Source organism: Cupressus sempervirens, chromosome 3, assembly GCF_028749045.1.
Source record: "Cupressus sempervirens isolate cs-2001-9-10 chromosome 3, ASM2874904v1, whole genome shotgun sequence".
Taxonomy (NCBI): Eukaryota; Viridiplantae; Streptophyta; class Pinopsida; order Cupressales; family Cupressaceae; genus Cupressus; species Cupressus sempervirens.
In genome coordinates, this window is record NC_143120.1 from 762,792,809 (window position 1) to 762,812,227 (window position 19,419).

General features: G+C 32.7%; 1 protein-coding gene and 1 pseudogene across 1 annotated transcript in view; both read right to left on the bottom strand.

Moving 5' to 3' along the window:
* Nucleotides 1-4,725: 4,725 nt before the first annotated feature.
* On the bottom strand, nucleotides 4,726-14,502 carry LOC149569047 (disease resistance response protein 206-like; annotated as a pseudogene).
* A 2,281-nt stretch (nucleotides 14,503-16,783) lies between these two features.
* Nucleotides 16,784-19,419, bottom strand: part of LOC149569048 (uncharacterized) — a 52,793-nt gene continuing 50,157 nt past the window's right edge. The window contains exons 5-6 of the mRNA XM_089821832.1: nucleotides 17,777-18,655; nucleotides 16,784-17,443 (exon numbers count right to left, since the gene is read on the bottom strand). Coding sequence (XP_089677958.1) covers nucleotides 17,827-18,655 — 829 coding nt within the window. The 3' untranslated portion in view covers nucleotides 16,784-17,443; nucleotides 17,777-17,826. The remainder of the gene's footprint in view (nucleotides 17,444-17,776; nucleotides 18,656-19,419) is intronic.

Here is a 19,419-nt window from a genome sequence, read left to right on the forward strand (position 1 = left end):
GTTGGTGTTTTAAAACATCAGGTTTCAAAAACCCAATGATGAGAACAGAATACATCTAGGGGCAGCTAATTCCCATCTACAACATACCCATTCAGACATCAGGGCCAACTATAAGGCTATACTCCTCCTTCAAGTTGTAAAAGACCTAGGTCAGTGAACCTCATATTCTTCATATGGTACCCATATCAAAGCATACAACTGAATCTTATAAAGCAGATAATACCCCCAAATCTTCTATACTTATGCAAACAACATAGACATGAAATAGCTAGTAACATGACCTATGAACTAGATAAGCTAAGTGAGGGCAACTCTTTTTAGCTCTTCAACAAAAAGGGAAAAGGATATTGATTATAAATTGATTTTAGCATTACCGAGACATGAACAAAAAAAACACATAGATCCTATACCTGATCAATGCCTTATCTATTGGAAAATTCCACAAATCACTAACACACATCCTTGGAAATCATTGATACATTCCATGTATCATGACTTCCAGATTTATCCATTCACCTTGTGAATCAGACATCTGCATCAATTTTGAATCTCATACTTGACCTATCCCTTCATGAAATATGTAACCCCATTATGGTAAATCAAGCATTTACATGACTCCTTCAATCATAAGTAAAACATATTAAACGTACAACCTAAAATAGATTGTAACTAAGATTTGTGCTCTTTGTTCACAAAACATAAAATATTACAAACAACACGAATAGGAGACGAGATTCAAACTAAAGATAAGCTTGATTGTTGCATTTTTATTCATTTCCTTGAAACAAATACATAAAGGATGCATGAAATTAATTCAGAAACAACTGAATAGACTAAGACTATCACTATACTTCATTAACTGTTGTTCAAATATAGAAAAATGTTGGGCATGAATGGTGGGATCACAGCTAGAGCTCTGCTCGATAGTCTAGAAACAACCAACCATTAACAACCCTAGAGAAAGAGAAGAGAAGAGATTAAGAAGACATCAAGAATTCCTGGATCAGATCAGATGTCGCCATTTGTCCACTTGAAACTCTTCCACATGTTGATGCAAAACTTCTCTCTACCCTCTTTTTGTAACTAAAAGCCAGATCTTTTCCTTGATGCTGAAGAATGCTTTAAAAATATCTCCAGACTGATGAGAACATGCAACTGATTAAGATGTCAAATCTGATATTAAAACAAGGGTAAAAATACCTACCAACTGACTTTCAAAGGCAAAATGAAGCTCTCAAAAATATTTTCCCCCAAATTTGGAGCCAATAAACTTCATGTTTGCTCTTCTAACTAAATTTGATGCTTCATCATGAAAACTTCTCATTCTGCTGAGAACATCCTCATTTTACAAAACTACTTATAGCTCTTACCATTTAATAACTGTGCATATTCTAATTACATATCTGGAAAGCTCATCTTCTCTCGATTCCAATAGTTTATTGCACTGTATTTCTGATAAAAATTGCCCCTCTAGCATGCATTTGAAGTTTCCAAGCCCAACTCATGAACAGAGCATTTAAATGAAAAAAAAATAATTAAAGTATATAGTGAAAACTATACAATATCTTTAAATTCATTTAAATTTTTCAACTCACAGATTTGCACGTGAAAATTTGGAAAAAAATCATTTTTCTGAATTTTATATTTTTGCATCATCTCTAAATTCGGGTCAAACCTCCTTTTGACCTCCAACTTTGTGCCATGTGTTAATCTCAATCCACCTCATCACTGCATTGTCAGCAGACCTCGCCATATGTCGCAATTTCACATCATCGAAGGCTTAACACTTAACCACAACTTAACCTGAGTGACCGTGTGCCACAAGCCTTTCATGCCTTTGGAAGGCTTCCTTCTTAATCATGGTTAAGCCTTGCAATGGTGTGAAATATGCATTTTCGCATTATTAGGGCATTTTTCTTGGATTGGCTTGAGGTATTTTCCTTCTCCTGGTCACCTACAATTTTGATCAAACTATGGTTGACTACGTCGCTAGCTATCCATCCATGGTGGAGCCCTCACACATGAGCCTACAGCATCAAAAGCCTTGGTGTCCTTAAGACACTTAGTAATTGTGCGTTGAGGTATTTAAAAATTACAAAAGCACTCTATTTGTCCAATGTGGGACTAAAATCTGAGGCTCTTCCTCTATTTTACAAATGAAATTCATGCAATTCACAACATTCATCCATCTATAGCAGTCAAAACTCTCTTAGGCCCCGTTTGGTTGCTGGAAGATGAGGGCCAAAATCAGGTTATCAGAGGCAAAACCAGGTTTTGCAAAAAAACTTTGGTGTTTGGTTGGTTAAAATTATAACCTGGTTTTCAATTTCATCTTCCAATTTTGGTCAAAAATTGGAAGAAGTTTCTTCCAACAAAAAGGTGGAATTCGAAATTAAAACCAGGTTTTGAATTTTATGACAGTTTTTTTAATTATATTGTGGGGTCCACAGTATATTCATCTTCCGTGTCAAGCAAACGGACTATTGGCTTTCCAAACCACAAAACCAGGTTTTCGAAAACCTGGTTATAAGATAACCTGGTTATGTCAAAAAATCATCTTCCCCAACCAAACGGGGCCTTAATTCTTCAAGATAAAATCTTCCAAGACCTGCTTAAGCAGTGAGTGGTGAGTGAAGACAAATTTCTTCATAGAAAGATGCGTGGACCTTGAAGATTTGGGCATTGTTTCATGGGGAAAGTTGAACAGTCCATTGATATTCTTCACCCTTTTCTAAGAAAATTTGGGACAAAAATCTAGATGTAATAAAACATTGGGCATTAACTTCACTCAATGGCACCATTACCCCTTTTTTTATTACTACTTCCACAATATTCTCGAGATTCTCTCCATCTAGCTCGCTCTTCCATAACTTGGTTGCTCAAGACATCTGATAAAAGGCATTCATAGCAATCGATTTTCATGAAAAAAATATTCCAATACATCCTATGCAGGTGAACATGGGTTGTGATTCTTTTGGCAATGGAATAAAGTGCCCTATCCACCATCATGCCCCTTCCACGCTTTAAGTGCAATCCATCCTCCAAATGTGCAATCCTTCTTCTTTTCTTTGTGAGCCAATCAGAAGAAAATGTGACAGCCCAAGGACGTTTTAGGCTCTCAGTCAAATCTTCCAAAGCTTTTGGAACGCTATGCCAGGCAGATAACTTTGAGACGTCAAATAAAATAGTTGATCCAAGATCAACCTAGTAACATTTTCCATCAAGAGCATTTGGGTTCTTGTTCAATTCTCATCTATCAAATTCTTTTTCTATGTCAAGGTAAGAGATACTTTTTATGCTTTTTGTGACAAGGCAAATGATGATATTGATTCCTATGCTAACCGCCACCAATTGCAAAGAATCAATTTGTATCACTAATTCAACCTTTAAAACTCATTTTTAACCTTTCTTGCAAATTGTAACTTTTCTGCCAAGAAGCCTCTGGAACTAGCTTTAAAACCTAACTGAAACAAATAACTCATTTTTAACCTTTCTTGCAAATTGTAACTTTTCTGCCAAGAAGCCTCTGGAACTAGCTTTAAAACCTAACTGAAACAAATAACTGGGCTCTAAAAATTGGCATGTTGATTCTTTGGTGCAAATTCTTTCAACTTGCAAAATCTCGCCTCATGACCATCACTCAGTCAAAACATGTCAAAAAATAAGAAAATGCATTCAGTTTTGGCTTCGAAAATAGATCAAACAAACACTTGGGAGCTTGAAAATTGGGGCATTAGTTCACTGTCACAAGGAAGGTATGAATCTGTGATTTGGGCTCATGATGAATAACTAGGCACATTTGGAAAGCATGCAAAGTGGAGTACTCAGAATTGCAGAACTGGGAGCAATAGGAGGACATTGATTTTCACAAATGGAATGGACCTGGGAAAGTGTGCAGATGAATTCACCAAGATTTGAAAACTAGCACACTTCAAAAAATTTTAGAGTAGAACACAGTGGTACAATCCATTTGGTCTCATCTATTATGGATTCAAAATTATGACATCACAAATAGGGGTATTGATCAATCTACATTTCTAGACACCAGTAAAAAATTACAATTTTGCATTTGGAATCGCATTTGAAAACTAGTCAAACAGATTCGTCATAGGCTCAAATTTGAAACATATCATCTATCTAACCTCTAGAATGCAACGCAAAAGGAAATTTCTCAATTAGATCAACTAGGTCAAAGTCATAACTAGTCAAACAGGGCTTCCCAAAATTTTGAAAAATATGTATCAGCATGACAACAGTAAACAACCAACTTTGTGGGATTCAAAACCTAATCAAAACATGTCAAAATGACTTGAAAAATGAAAAATAGGTTCTCTGATATGCATATTGAACACTACCAAAGCAATGAGTCATGAAACATAACCAAGTGCAAGATATTCAATTGCAAACTAGGCTTCCTATCGTTGTTTGACCCAAGCAAAAATGCAGATTTGAACATTGCTCAAAATGAAACTTCACAGAATGACTCAGAATGGAAATTTATCATTATAGGACACATGGATATGCTGAATGCAAGGTATTAGAAACACAAAACACCTCATAAGCCTCAAAATGACAGTCGAGTACTCATGCATTAAATGTGCTTATAGGGGCTCAAATTGACTCAAAAGTTTAGAATAGTACTCAAAACAAGAACACAATTTTGAGTCCCATCAGTATGAGTAATGTTTTTTTATTTTAGAAGTGTTAACAAGTCTAAGAATGCTTCTAGTAGTCACCATCATATGAGTAATATTTTTTGTTTAATGGAAAAAAATGTTTGTACAAAAGTACATTTAACATATTGATAAATAATTTTATATAACTGATTTTTTTTACTTGTGTACAAATAGTAGCACTTGCACCTTTGAAGGGTGCAAGGGTTACACCAATAGTTTTATATGCATCAAATGATGTCATTGTAGTGTTCATAACATTTTTTGCGCATAGTGAAACATTGGTAAGATAATTTTTAAATCTTTATAATTTTATCTTCCTTGGTACCCATAGGATACACCTTGTGAAACTTTTCTTTCACCGAGTTTCATCTTGTCTTTTCAATAATTTATCTTCTTTGCAGCTTTTGTCAATATCTTTGCATCCTTTTTCATCTATAATGAATTTTATAGGCTCTTGATCATTGTGGCTTATACTTTGACTATCCTTCTCCAAAAACATGGGTGTTATAGGAGCATTGACATTGTTATTAATACTATTGTAGTGGTTTCCATCATGATATGCGACATAGAGTGTCAAAGTATCTAAGCTATCAAGATTGTTGATTTGGGATATTTGGCCCTTCAAATGGTGCACATGAATGCTAGTTTGAGTTAGCATGGAGCACCAGTACATTATAGGTCAAATTTTGACCTAAATTTTTGACCAACATATGAAGAGACTTGTTGAATACCTTTTTTTTTTGTTTTTATGCCCGAGTTGGTCAAAATTTTGATCAACTTAGGATTTCCCAATTTGGTCAAAATTTTGACCAACTCGGGTTAAAATAACAAAATAGAAAACTTTGTTTATTACTTGTTTATTCCATTTTTGTGCGCTATTGGAGTTATTGGCATTGAGCATTTGGTGTGTGGCAAGCATTATTTATCATTCATGGGTGGGCTAGGGACTTATGACTACATGAGCTACATACTCATTTCTCGTGGGCTAGGTTTAGTGCCTATACTTCCTTTTGTATTCCCCTTATATTATATTTTATTGTAATTTAAAAAATAAATGATAATATTAATTTATTTACATTTCAAGAAGTTGATGATTATAAAAAAATATTTTAAATTTTAATTTAAAAAGTATCAAATTAAATCTTTATGAAATTATATCAAAATTTTAATTGAAAGCAGATATTACATCATTAAAGTTGGTAAACAATAGAAGTATTACTTTCAAAAAAAATCAAAATTAGCTATATATAATCAATTTTATTAATATAAATTACAATTAACCTAAATAAATAATGTCACTATGTAAATAAGTTTGAGGTGACAACTTAGGTTGATGTCAAGTTTCTCAAATGTATACACTTTTTTATTCAATGACATTACACTTCCAAGATTTTTGTTGTTGATGTTGACTCCCCAATATACTATTTTATTTCATAGAATAAATCCCCAATATACTATTTTAAATCATAGAATAAATTATGTTATCATTTGATTAGGCAAGATTTCTATTGATATATCAAAAAATACAATTGGATCATCAAAAAATATAATTGAATCTTCATGTTTTCAGCAAGAGATTGCTTTATGAAATTGTTAACAAAAGTTCAAATTATGAGTATCAAATGATATTATTAATAAAACCATAAAATATTATGAAGATGATTTTTTTTAAAATGTCAAGTAGAAAATGTTATCTTTAAATATGATAAATATGTTTTAATAAAGTTACACTTATTACTAAAAGTCAAAAAAATTAGAAAATGGTATTTTAAAAAGGAAAAACAAAAATAACAAAGATTTGAATCAAATCAATAAGATTCTTGAGAAGACAACCCTAGTTTCAATAATTTAGAGTAAGACTCAATTTTAATAAGTACATTTTAGAGTGCACTTTAAAAAATCCCCATGTTTTAACAAAGAAAAATTTGTTTATTTCATGAAATACATTTCCCATCACCATCTCTTCTAAGATGTCAACCAATTTATTTTACAGAGCCAACTTCTTGGATTGCCATTTTTTTCTTATTACACATCCTTGAGCATATCATCTGAAATCTTTATTGTTTCATGTAACTTGGAGTGAAATGTTCACTGTGATCCAACAGTAATCTATTGGTTTATATAAACATATTAGTACAAATATATTTTTCATAAACTTTACTTGACAAGCGCAACTAATGAAAGTACATGGGTAAGTCAATGGGCCCTTGGTCTAAATCTTATCCACCCAACAAAAGTACTAAACAAATTTTGAGTCGATCTTTGCTAAGATTCATATTTGATACCACTTTAGTATCTTTAATAATGAACTCTATATGTCAATAAAACCACTAAACTTATCTAACACAATTAATAGATATTGATTTATTATATATTTTGTGGCAACCTTGTTGTATAAAATCAAAATGTTTGTTACTTGAAATTAAACATTACTTAGTATATTAACCCAAATTCAATATATTACTCTTATTTAATTCAAGTCATTGTTAGTTATAATTTATTAAGTAATAGTAATTCTTAATTTTATCAGCAAGGAGTAATGGAACTGACCTTTAAATTTCTGCAAAGGTTCATCTTCTATCTTTGGATCATTTCCCAATGGAGTTCTTACCTCTAAAAATTAGAAAACAACATTGTTATTCCAAAAGAAGGATACAATTTGCCAAACATTATATCATGATTACAAAATAGGATTTCACTTCCTCGTCAAAATTTTTGTTTTTAGACAAGAATCTATTAATCTTAATTTGAAAAGTAATATGCACTTTAAGAAAAATTATAAACTGTTGAATGCTCGTATAAATTATATCTACAGAATTCAAGCTTTGGTTCTTAAAGCTTTATTATTAACACTTTCAACTTCCATCTCATGCAATTATTGTGAAAGCCTACCCCTCACTCAAATCTATGTGAGATTTCTCTTTGACGAAAGTTCAATTTCTGCCTTGGAAGATCATGCACTCCAAACTTGTTCTAAATGAATACCCCACCTTTTGGACTCCTCAAATCCTCAAGTGTCTATTCCGCCACAAAAGAGAAAGCATTGAACATGTCTTCTGGACTTATAATCATGCACACCAAATTTGTCATGACTCATAATAGGATGATTTCGCTCCCTAATCAGTGGTAATAGTGCAAATTCCTCTTGACATGAGGAGATCCCCAATCCCACCCACAACAAGAAAAATACCTTTGCTAATTTGCAATTGGATAATCTGCTCCGGCCATTCTAATAACCAGTGGAGTTTAGAACAACAGTGAAGTCAAACCAAGCACCCTGGATGTTTTTCCCATTGTAAACGTAAAGGCCTTGAGCTCTTCCCACGTGGGGAGAATGAAGATTACTGTAAAGCGTAATAGCGTAATCAAAAACTGTCATATACCCAAACTGGAGACTGAAATTAGTAGTATCAGATGAATTTGTGATTAGCAAAGATGTTGCATTCTGAACATTTGAACCATTGTTAAGTATATCGTGGTAATAAAACTTCAAATTCATACACGCCTTAGGAAGTCTTTTCTTTTTGCAGTCTGCTGAATGTATCAAGCCAAGAAACACAAAAAGCATTCCACACTTTGGTGCATCCCAATACCGCTGGATCTCAACCACGACCGACCCGTTTACCCATTCCCTTCCATATTTACCGGCATCGTCTTTCTGTTGATCGGCATCATACTGCCAGAAAGTCCGAACAAACCGGCCAAAATTTAAGCCAATCAGAGAAATTGAAGGAACAGCTTAAACATCACACACTAAGCTTGATTTTTAGACTAAAAGTGTTAAATAGTCAAAGTTGACTTTTTTTTTCAAGCTTAATTCTTCTTTTAGTGTATGATGTTTAACGATGGCTGAAATTGAATTCTTCGAATATTATTTTGGAATATAAACATATTTAATTATTAATCTAATAAATATTTATTAGTTCCTGTCAAGATTCTATTGCTTTTATGCAATTCAATTTTTCAATTTGATTTAAAAGATTAAAAAAAAATTCAAAAGTTTATATCTTTTTCTAATTTTTCATTATTTTATTAATCACATTTATGGACCGGGAGAAATTTCTAACAAAAATACAAATATTTCCTAACAACTCTATCATGCATTAATTACAACTTTATCTTTTTCATTCTTCAATTTTCAAAAGCGTAATATTTTTATCTTCCACCTCACACCACTTTAAACAAAAATAATGTCTACTTAATATTAATTATCATAATTTATTTTTCTTCCCAAATTCAACTATAGAGTTAAATGTTTTATATTTCTTATTTTAAATATATTTATTAGTTTTACATTGATGTGTATTTTTGCCAACTGTAAAATGTTTTTTTTTAGGTTTACACTATGTTTTACTAGGTACTATTTTACAATCTTGCTCTAATTTTTTTAATATCATTTCACAAACTGTTAAACTATACTACTCCTCAAACTTACTATTTTGACAATTTGAATTAAGTAATTAACAATTTATTTTTAAAATTAAATATTTCAACTTATAATTAAATTGAGAGAAATGAGTAGTTCATTCATATAATATAATTTCTATTGTTGTTTATATATTTCTTAAAATATTATGATTATTAATTTTTTTAAATTCTCTTCAACTCTCTTTATCATTCTACCTTTACGTGTCCTTATAATAACATATCATTCTCTCTTTTAGCTCTCTCTTTCTATCCTTCATTTCTATCTATAAATCTATATTTTCCTTCTTTTCCAATTATTGGCAAGAACTTTGATGCATTGCATCTCTTGTTTAAAGATGTTTTCTATAGTATTTAAAGTAAGGTGGTCTTAAATTTTAAAAATACATATTAAAAACTAATATACGCATTTCTAACACAATTTTTTTGTTCTATAAAAAAATTTTATAGGTGCAGGATAGCTATTAGCGTGAGAGATCTATAACATGAGCTATTATTTTGGATATTTCCATTGTTGTTTGTGAAGGTACACCCTTTATAATTTGCACAATTGTAGATAGCTTAAACATCACGCAGTAAGGCTAAATTCCTAGGCTAAAAGTGTTGAATAGTCAAAGTTGACTTATTTTTTAAACTTAATTTCCTCCTTAGTGTTGGATGTTTAAGAGTGGCCAATTGTGGAAATGTGATTTTCACAATTGGAGCAACTAACAAAAATGGAAACCTAATATTCAAAATGCTTTCACAATTTTCTTTTTAAACCAAAACACTGAATCTTTTGATACTTAAAAGCAACAATAGGCCTTGGTTAATGGTACTCTAGAATTGAGAATTTCAATTTAATTACATAGATGCATATTGGGTAGGATGTGTTGATCATCGAAAGATACAATGGAAGGGGCATTCTTTCTTCGTGAAAGTATTTTTTCCTGGTTTAATAAAAAATAGAATTCAATATCCTTGTCCACTACAAAAGCAAAATACATATGTTACATCCCAAATTTTGACCTAATTTAATTTATTATAATCGTTGAATTGAATGGATTTTTTTTCATAATCATGTGAAAATGGTAGTTAAATATATTTGTTGTATTCATTATTTGTTTAATTTTTTAATGATGATGATCGTTATCCATTATTTGACATATGATGATGATAGTAGTTAACAGTTGCTTGGTTTCAGAATTATGGTTAATAATTAAATTCATTGCTAATATCTACATTAAATGTTATTATGGATTTATCATGGAACTTGTTATTATCATGGTAAATGTTGCATGGGCGATTGCAGGAGAAGATGAAGGGGAGAAGCATTGCTAAACGAAATCAATGGAATGGAGTACTATCTTAGTCCACTTATCTGGTCGACACGTATGACCTCTAACTATCTTAGTAAGGACCTAGCGACTTGTATAGCAGAATACAATCGTTTGGACACGCATGACCTATTAGACAAACATAAAAAACATTAATGATTTTTACTTAATTGAAGTACATACTTTTAACGGCTTATGATTGACATTTTCATCATTTCATTGTAATACATTTATGTACATGCACATAGATATAAAAATAAAGGTGACACCATAATATAGTTGTATACAATATTCTATTTAATACGTACATTTAAATATGTGTACAAGAAGATAAAATAATCTTCCAAATAAAGCATGTATTTAGATATGCATAATAAAAGATATAACCTTTGATAAAAAAAACATATAATATGATGTCAATCTTATAAATATATCTGCGTGCAAGTAGATAAATAAATTATAATTTATCCCTGATTCATATCCTTCAAATTCTTTCCTTATTTATTCAATTCTTTACTTGAAACCGAAATGTACACTTAGCTTATTATATCGACGTTCAAAAAGGCAAAACATTTTTTTAAGAATTACGGCTTCTTGGAAGCCTTGAGAAATTGAATGCCTTTACATATGGATATGTATTTTTTGCCTCCACACAAGTTTTTAAATTTCAATTTAATTACATAGATGCATATTGGGCAAGATGTGTTGATCATCGGAAGATACAATGGAAGGGGCATTCTTTCTTCGTGAAAATCTTTTGTCCTAGTTTAATAAAAAATAGAATTCAATATCCTTGTCCACTACAAAAGCAAAATAAATTTGTTACATCCCAAATTTTGACCTAATTTAATTTATTATAGTCATTGAATTGAATGGATTTTTTCATAATCATGTGAAATTTGTTACATCCCAAATTTTGACCTAATTTAATTTATTATAGTCATTGAATTGAATGGATTTTTTTCATAATCATGTGAAAATGGTAGTTAAATATATTTGTTGTATTCGTTATTTGTTTAATTGTTTAATGATGATGTTTGTTATCCATTATTTTTCATATGATGATGATAGTAGTTAACAATTATTTGATTTCAAAATTATGGTTAACAATTAAATTCTTTGCTAATATCTACATTAAATGTTATTATGGATTTACCATGGAACTTATTATTGTCGTAAATGTTGCATGGGCAATTGCAGGAGAAGATGAAGGGGAGAAGCATTGCTAAACGGAATCAATGGAATGGAGTACTATTTTAGTCCACTTATCTGGTCGACACGTATGACCTCTAGCTATCTTGGTAAGGACTTAGTGACTTGTATAGCAGAGTACAATCATTTGGACACGCGTGACCTATTAAACAAACATTAAAAAAAATTAATAATTTTTACTTAATTAAAGTACATACCTTTAACGGCTTATGATTGACATTTCCATCATTTCATTGTAACACATATTTATTTACGTGCACATAGATATAAAAATAAAGGTGACATCATAATATAGTTGTATACCAGATTCTATCTAATACGTACATTTAAATACATGTACAAGAAGATAAATAATCTTCCAAATAAAGCATGTATTTAGATATACATAATAAAAGATATAACCTTGGATAAAAAACATATAATATGATGTCAATTTTATAAATATATCTATGTGCAAGTAGATAAATATATTATAATTTATCCTTGATTCGTATCCTTCAAATTCTTTCCTTATTTATTCAATTCTTTACTTGAAACCGAAATGCAGACTTAGCTTATTATATCGACGTCCAAAAAGGCAAAACATTTCTTTAAGAGTTACGGCTTCTTGGAAGCCTTGAGAAATCGAATGCCTTTACATACGGATATGTATTTTTTGCCTCCACACAAGTTTACTCCTGTATTTTCTTTCCACAGTTTTTCTCCTTATTTCTACACCCTTGTTAAAGGCAGAAATCAGACACATTCTGATATTGCATACAGATTGCTTTGTGAGAAAGCCAGCTATTAAACATCAAGCCAAGGCTCACGTTTCTGTACTATGTTAAACTAGGTTAAGTGGTCACTTCTTTTCCGAATGATACATCTTCATTCTTTTATTTCTGCATTATAAATTATAGCAGAAGGAAGTACGTCCATGAGAAGTTTGCACTAAATATCAAAGAGACTAATCTTTCCATATTGAGTAAAGACAAATTGTCATGTTGAGTCCAAACATCTTTCTTTTATTGCTATAAGTCATAACTGAATTGTACATTTGCAAGTCTTAAGATTGTTTCCTCAAGCCATAAAAGCTAAGATATAGATAAGATAAGATAAGATAAGATAAATTTATTAATGTCCAACAAAATACCACAATGTGGGTCTATGGGACTGGAAGCTTACAACAAGGAAAAAGCAGACAAACGAAGCACCAAACGGTGTCCAAAAAATAAAGAACAAGCACAACAAAAGAATAAGAAAGCAAGAAACATCACGGAAAAGATTAGGTATCCGTCTTCACAGGGAAAAAGTCCAACAATGACTGATCTGTGCGGCTACCAGAAGCCCTGTGATGAATCTAAGTGCCACGAGAGGAGTGTTGCTGGCAAAAAGGTCCCCTGCGGGGTCTCACCGATCTGGAACAGCCTGTGTTAGGGAAACTATACGGTCGCTTCACACCCCGAGCTGGAGTTAAGGGCGAGAAGAAGGTCGTAATAAGCTGTGCCTGGGTCTGACTCCTGGGAAATGAAAGCTGTAAAGTATGGTCACGAAGCTGTAAGGACTCGCGGAGATAGAGTGCAATGCAACGCTAATCGGTGTACCTGAAAAAATTCGAGAGGGATCTGTAATCTCTAAACAGACAGTAAAATCTCCCTCTAATCTCGTAATATACGAGGCATCTGAAAAGAAAATGAATCTCAAATTTTGCCTCAGCTAAGGTACAAAGTGTACACACCCAATCTTCTCTAACAATATGGTGATCGACCTAAATCTGGAGTTTGTGCGAGCCCACCCTAAAGGAGCCAAGGGAGATACACAGGACGTGAGTCCAGTATCTATGTAAGTGCTCAGGGCGTACAACATTACATATACTAAATATGTAATTAATCATACACTAGCTGAGGATCAGCAGATTGAGTTGGTTTATTCTGAGATTTAAACACTTGAGTCTCACCGAGCTGAATGGCCAAAGAAGAGATGAAGAGGTGATAAAGGAATCTGCAATTTGAAAACAAAATCAAAAATGATATAACATGTTTAATATATTACTTTAAAAAGGGAAATTGTTTAATAGCTCATGCATGTTAATACTTATTATTCTCCTGTTGTCAAGTCGAGCAGTGGTGATCGAATAATAGAACCCATCTAAAAACCTTGGCCAAGGTCATTAAAGGGCATTTTTGTCTTCATAAGATCACTTGATGTCGATAGTGTCAGTTATTCAAACATGTTCATCCATAATTGTGCAAACATTCTAAACACCAGAAATACTCAAAGTGGTTGGACTAGTAGTACCCCAAGCTCAATCTCGAGGTAGGGAGGGTTTTTCTTTTTAAAAGATTGTGTGGGGATGGATATGGTCCGAAGTTGGAAAGTTAAGCCTAAATCAATACTTCTCCTCTTACAGAAAGTCGAGGCTTGCACAACTAGTTAGACTTGTCAGTTACTTCTTGTAAGTTTTCTTATTTCCTTTCCTGATATGCATTGATATTTCTCTTGTAATTGATGATGTATTTTCTTTACCGTATGCAACTGATGATAGGAAATTGTTATTTCAGTTACTTCAGTTAATCGTTATTTCAATTACTTCAGTTAATCATTATTTCAATTACTTTAGTTAATCATTACTTCAATCAATCATTACTTTCATTACTTCAGTTAATCATTATTTCAATTATTTCAATTAATGTCTCGTGAAAAGTATTTAAGAATGTTTGTTTTGAAAGTTGGTTGAAGAAAACTCTTTCATTTCTATGTGAAACCAAATATTAGTTCTTCTTTATTTTGTTATCAAAATCCGTTTGTTACAACGTTGCAACAACTTGTTGTACCTAAGGATTGTGCATGAAGCAAAATGTGAAAGAAATGAAGGTAGAATTTGATGAACTCATTCTAATTTTGTGACAATACAAGTGCTCTCCATATTTCAAAGAATCCAATGATACATTCAAGGACACAACACGTTGCAGCCAAGCATCATTTTCTAAGGAAAGGTTGTGAATAATGAGGTTAAGTTAGAATATGCAAACCCAAAGGAACATATTACATATATGTTTACAAAACCTCATCTTAAAGAGGTTGGGAGTGGCTGCTCCCTCCTTTAGATCCAAAGGAAGCATAGTGTGAGGTCACTAATGGAAGAAGACCTAGTGGTTTTCTGAAATGTCAAAGTTGTGAGAAGATAATATGTGCTCGAAATCAAGGGAAGTCATATGTGTGGATCTAGAAGAACATGACGTTTATCTTTGTCATTGATGTCAAAGGGGGGAAATTAACTCAAATGCTAACATTTTTACAAGGAGTCCTCGGTCCTAAAAAAACATATTTATAATGCATTGAATAGCATAGCTTGAGGCTGTTTGTCAGTTTTGTATTGTGGAGATGAATGTGCTAGCAGCATTATGTTGTTTCCACTCAATGACAAAGAGGGAGAATGTTGAACATACATTATTATTGATGTCAAAGTTGTGATGGTTGCAAAAGTATCAGGAAGCATCAACATTTAGAGAAAGCAAAATTATTAGTCATGTCATGTCAAATCTACATTTTACGTTGTGGCAACACTAAGGATTACAATATTTGTGAAGTCAGTTGAGAGGTTTCCATGCTACTAAGTGGCATATATTCAAAGTAATGGAAATGATCCTAAAGTTTGTACCAAAAAGTTGGTTAGTTGCCTAGAAAATGAGATTGCTCCAAGAATCTAGTTTTCTTAACATTCATTTATGTTCAGAGATGATGTCTTGCTATTTTAATGGAGAATATGCCTAAACATGTTCTATCAATATCTAGTAATTCTAAAATTCTGGTATAGTGGAACAAAGTAGTAGCTTTACCAATTTGGTTACCATGTTGATGACATACCATGTTTGTGTTTTGAAGTGATATAGCAATTTTTCAGTGTCTATACTACCAGAGATTAAAATTGGATGTTTCTAGAGATCATATTGATCCCCAGTAGGATCTACATGACATGTTTCCTTGTGTGCGTGTCAGTTTTTCCAGCCAGACGCACTACATGTTTGATATGGCCAGCATCCTCCAGAGATTGTGTTGGGATGACTGTTGGGATCAATTAAGGCCACTTTGGGATTTGCATAACATATTCTATCTTCTGGTGAGACATGTCAGACTAATAGACCAGACTTACCACACATTTGATTTTGGATCTATGTTGCGCACCAATTTGCAGATGCAATAATCTTTATTGTAGGCTGGCCTATGGATGTAATGGTAATTGTAATGTATGCATAAGGAACTCTAGGATGTGTCCCACGTGAGCCTTGAAATAGTTGTTCAGTACTTCAAGGATACAAGCTCATATCATCTGATTTAGAGAACGATGTTGTGCAAAGCATCTTGATGTAAGAGTGTCATCATCAGAATATCGTATGATGTGAGTGGGAATGTCTTGAGTTTGAGTAGTGCATCTAAAGGTCCACATTTCATAATTTATTGTTGAGATTAATGTCATGGTCACTGAGTTGTTGCTCAGATCCGGGCACAGAAATTTGATGTAATTAGTGGGATGCTGCTTAAATTTACAGCAAGGGATTGGCGTGTCTACTAAGCTGATGACTGCCTTACGATTGCAAATGATTAATTAGTTTGTGAGGCTGGATTTGGGCAGTACATCCAAGCAACTGATTCTCACTGGATTTTTACTCCTTGGATTTCCACATGTATCTGGTGTTCTCAAGTACTTGTGCATGTTTTATTCATTGCTTAACGGTTACATCTTATGACACTTCTTAGGCTCATGCTTGGAAAAAGTTACTTATGTTAACATTCATTTTTTATTAATCCTATTTGGGCTTTTTGCATTGTCTTTCTTGTCTTTTTAAGAAGAGAACAGTGTATAGCACCATAAGCAAGCAGCTCAGTACTTGTAAATCTAGACAAAAATTCTCTGATCTCTTTACAGTTCATACTATCAAAGTATGCAGTGTAATGTCTGCATCCCTCCTTTAAATAAAAATGGATGTAACACTACTCGAACACTGTCTGATGTTTAAAGCCCGGCAATTTTTTACCTGACCTATGAAGATGAATTGCAAGTGATTTGGGCAAAATCTTGCATTCAGTATCATTTGAACAGTTTTTGCTCATACTCATGTCTTACACAACTAATACCAGATTAAATAATTCATCAGGACAGAATACTGACCTACCTTAAAACCTTAACATGTTACCATTTAACCTTTTATTAAATAAAAGGATAATCTGATTATATTCAACCAGCATACAAGGGAGATTATAATGATACACAACTAACTTTTGGCAGAATAGTCTCCCACAAAAAAATGGATGATAATGTGGGGTTACATTATCTCTAGCCAGAAGGCCTAATTTCTCTCTGATCAGTAGTTGTACAATACATATCAGATAAGGAGTTGGTTTTACAAGTGCAGCATTCTGTACTACAGATAAAGAACCCCGTAACAATGGTAAAATGTTCTTGAAAGTGGGTGGTGGCAGCAGGGCTGTAGCTTGTACTATGTAATCTATTTTTATTGGTTCTTCTAGTTTGTTTCTTTTTTTCAGCTGAGCATAGCAAAATGAAGAGATTCTATATAGAAAAAAAGACATAAAAAATAAGATAGACTAATGATATGGGCATGGAGAATAGCTTCCATCACATGTGCAGTTTCATGACAGAGAATAGAAAAACTTTTCCACCGGTGATTAATGTGGTGGACTAAAGCTGGTAGTCTCAAGCTGAGAATTAAAAACTTTGCTTCTTGACATTGCACTGTTCTGCTTTGACTGCTTGTCAATCACATAATTTGGTATGTTTGCTTGACCGTGTTCCTATTAGCCTGCATTTGATACCTGGATATAATTTTCAAATTATGTAAATATTAGCATATAATGCACTAAAAAATATGCTTGAAAAAACATGCTTGATAGAGTCAGAAAGTCTTATTTGATGTAAATGCTACAGCCCAACTTTGATATACTACTAAAGTTTATGGAAACCATAGTGCAAATAAATATCATTTAAGACATTCATACTGAGATTCCAAAGGTTAACTTTTGTGTACAAACTGTGAAAGATTGAAGGACACAACTGAAGAGTATAAATAATAAGGAATGTAATTTACAAATTCCATCACAGAATAGACTTGGTCATTCATCTCATGGCAAGCTATCAAATAACTATACCTGAATCCACACCCCCAATAAACTTTCATAACTCATTCCCAACTTTCACTCTATGTTCTTTGCTTCCTTGGAATTATTCCTTCACTGTGTTCCTTATAGCTTTCCTGATTCCAATACTCAGCATTATTAGATCTACAGCTTCCCTTATAACTTTTGTGTATTTTAAATAAAGATGAATCATCATAAGAATCTATTTTGTGTGTATAGGCTGCATCAGCAACTTTCCTTTTTACACTGGAATTTTTAGACACTGCACAGCTAGCATCATGGGAAATTATCTCTTTTTCATTCATTGATCTGAGAGTTGCAGTTCTTAGGCTGCTTCTATCATCCCTCTCACTCATTCGTGATGTCCTGTAATCTTTAGATTCATTGCAACTGACTCTATCTTTCTTCCAATGTTGCATGACTTGATCGTTCCCATTGTGATGGCCCTGCTTTACAACTTTCTTCTGTGACTGGCACTCTCTTTTATCATGCCTGAAACTATTTTCTTCCATTCTGTTTTCATGGTGACCTTTAAAAAGGTTTTTGTCCTTTCTACTTTGTGTACCTCCTGAACTCCTTTCGTCGTCAAGAAGTCTTGACCTCCTTGTATCCCTGAAAGACTGGTGTGGTTTATCATTGGCATTTAATTCAGTTAATCTTTTTTGACAAGAAATTTTATCTCCTGATACTTTGTTCATAGCTTTTGTATCATGTGAGCTGCACCTGTCCATCCCTAAAAATGCGTCTGCATCTTTAGGTTCTTGAAGATCATTGTCCTGTACTTTGTTTACATAGCTGTCCCATAAAAGTTCCTCAGATTTGATCTTTATTTGTGCCTCTGTTGAAATTAAAGATTTTGGATGTAATTCCTGAGTTTTCAACTGGGAAATCCTGAGATAGTAACCAAAGGTAAATTCAATAAGTCTCCAGTAAAATATAATGCAATCTATTGGGAATGAAAATATGACCTCTCAAAATTAATTTAATTATCAAGAAGCAAATTCCCACATGAAAGGTCTAATTAAAATAAAGTGATTGTTCACATTTTTAACAATTGAACTTTCTGGATGTATTATTTGGAAAAACTAGCTTATTCTCCTACATTTCATAGAATTGTTTTAGGCTTGAAGCATATAATGGTTAGTTGTGAAAACCCACTGTTCAGAATTGATTTTCTGAAAGATGAACTTTTTATGAGGTTTAGAGAATGCATGAATTTACTATCACAGTTTCAGAACTCTGAAATACATTGAGTTTTTAAATTCAGGATGAATATAATAACCAATCCTGGCAATAAATGCCCCAAATCAGCACGGGCCGGATATGTATTGTGGATTGCAATTGATTAATTTTGACAATTTCAGAAATTTCTGTCACCTATTTTAGCACCCCAAATTAAAATTTTACAAATGGAAATAGTTCAATGTGTACATGCTTCCACCAAATCAAAAAATGCATGGTTTCTCTATGCCAGCTGAGTCAAATAAGGAGCAGAGATTTCTGTTTTTAGTGACTTTCTCTAAATTATTTTGAAAATGAATCTTAAACTCGGGACACAGCTGCCATATGCACAATTGAGTTACTGATTGCAATCTCTGCGTATAACATCTATTCATGTCCCCTAGGATCAAAAATTGTCTAAAAATACTTATCTT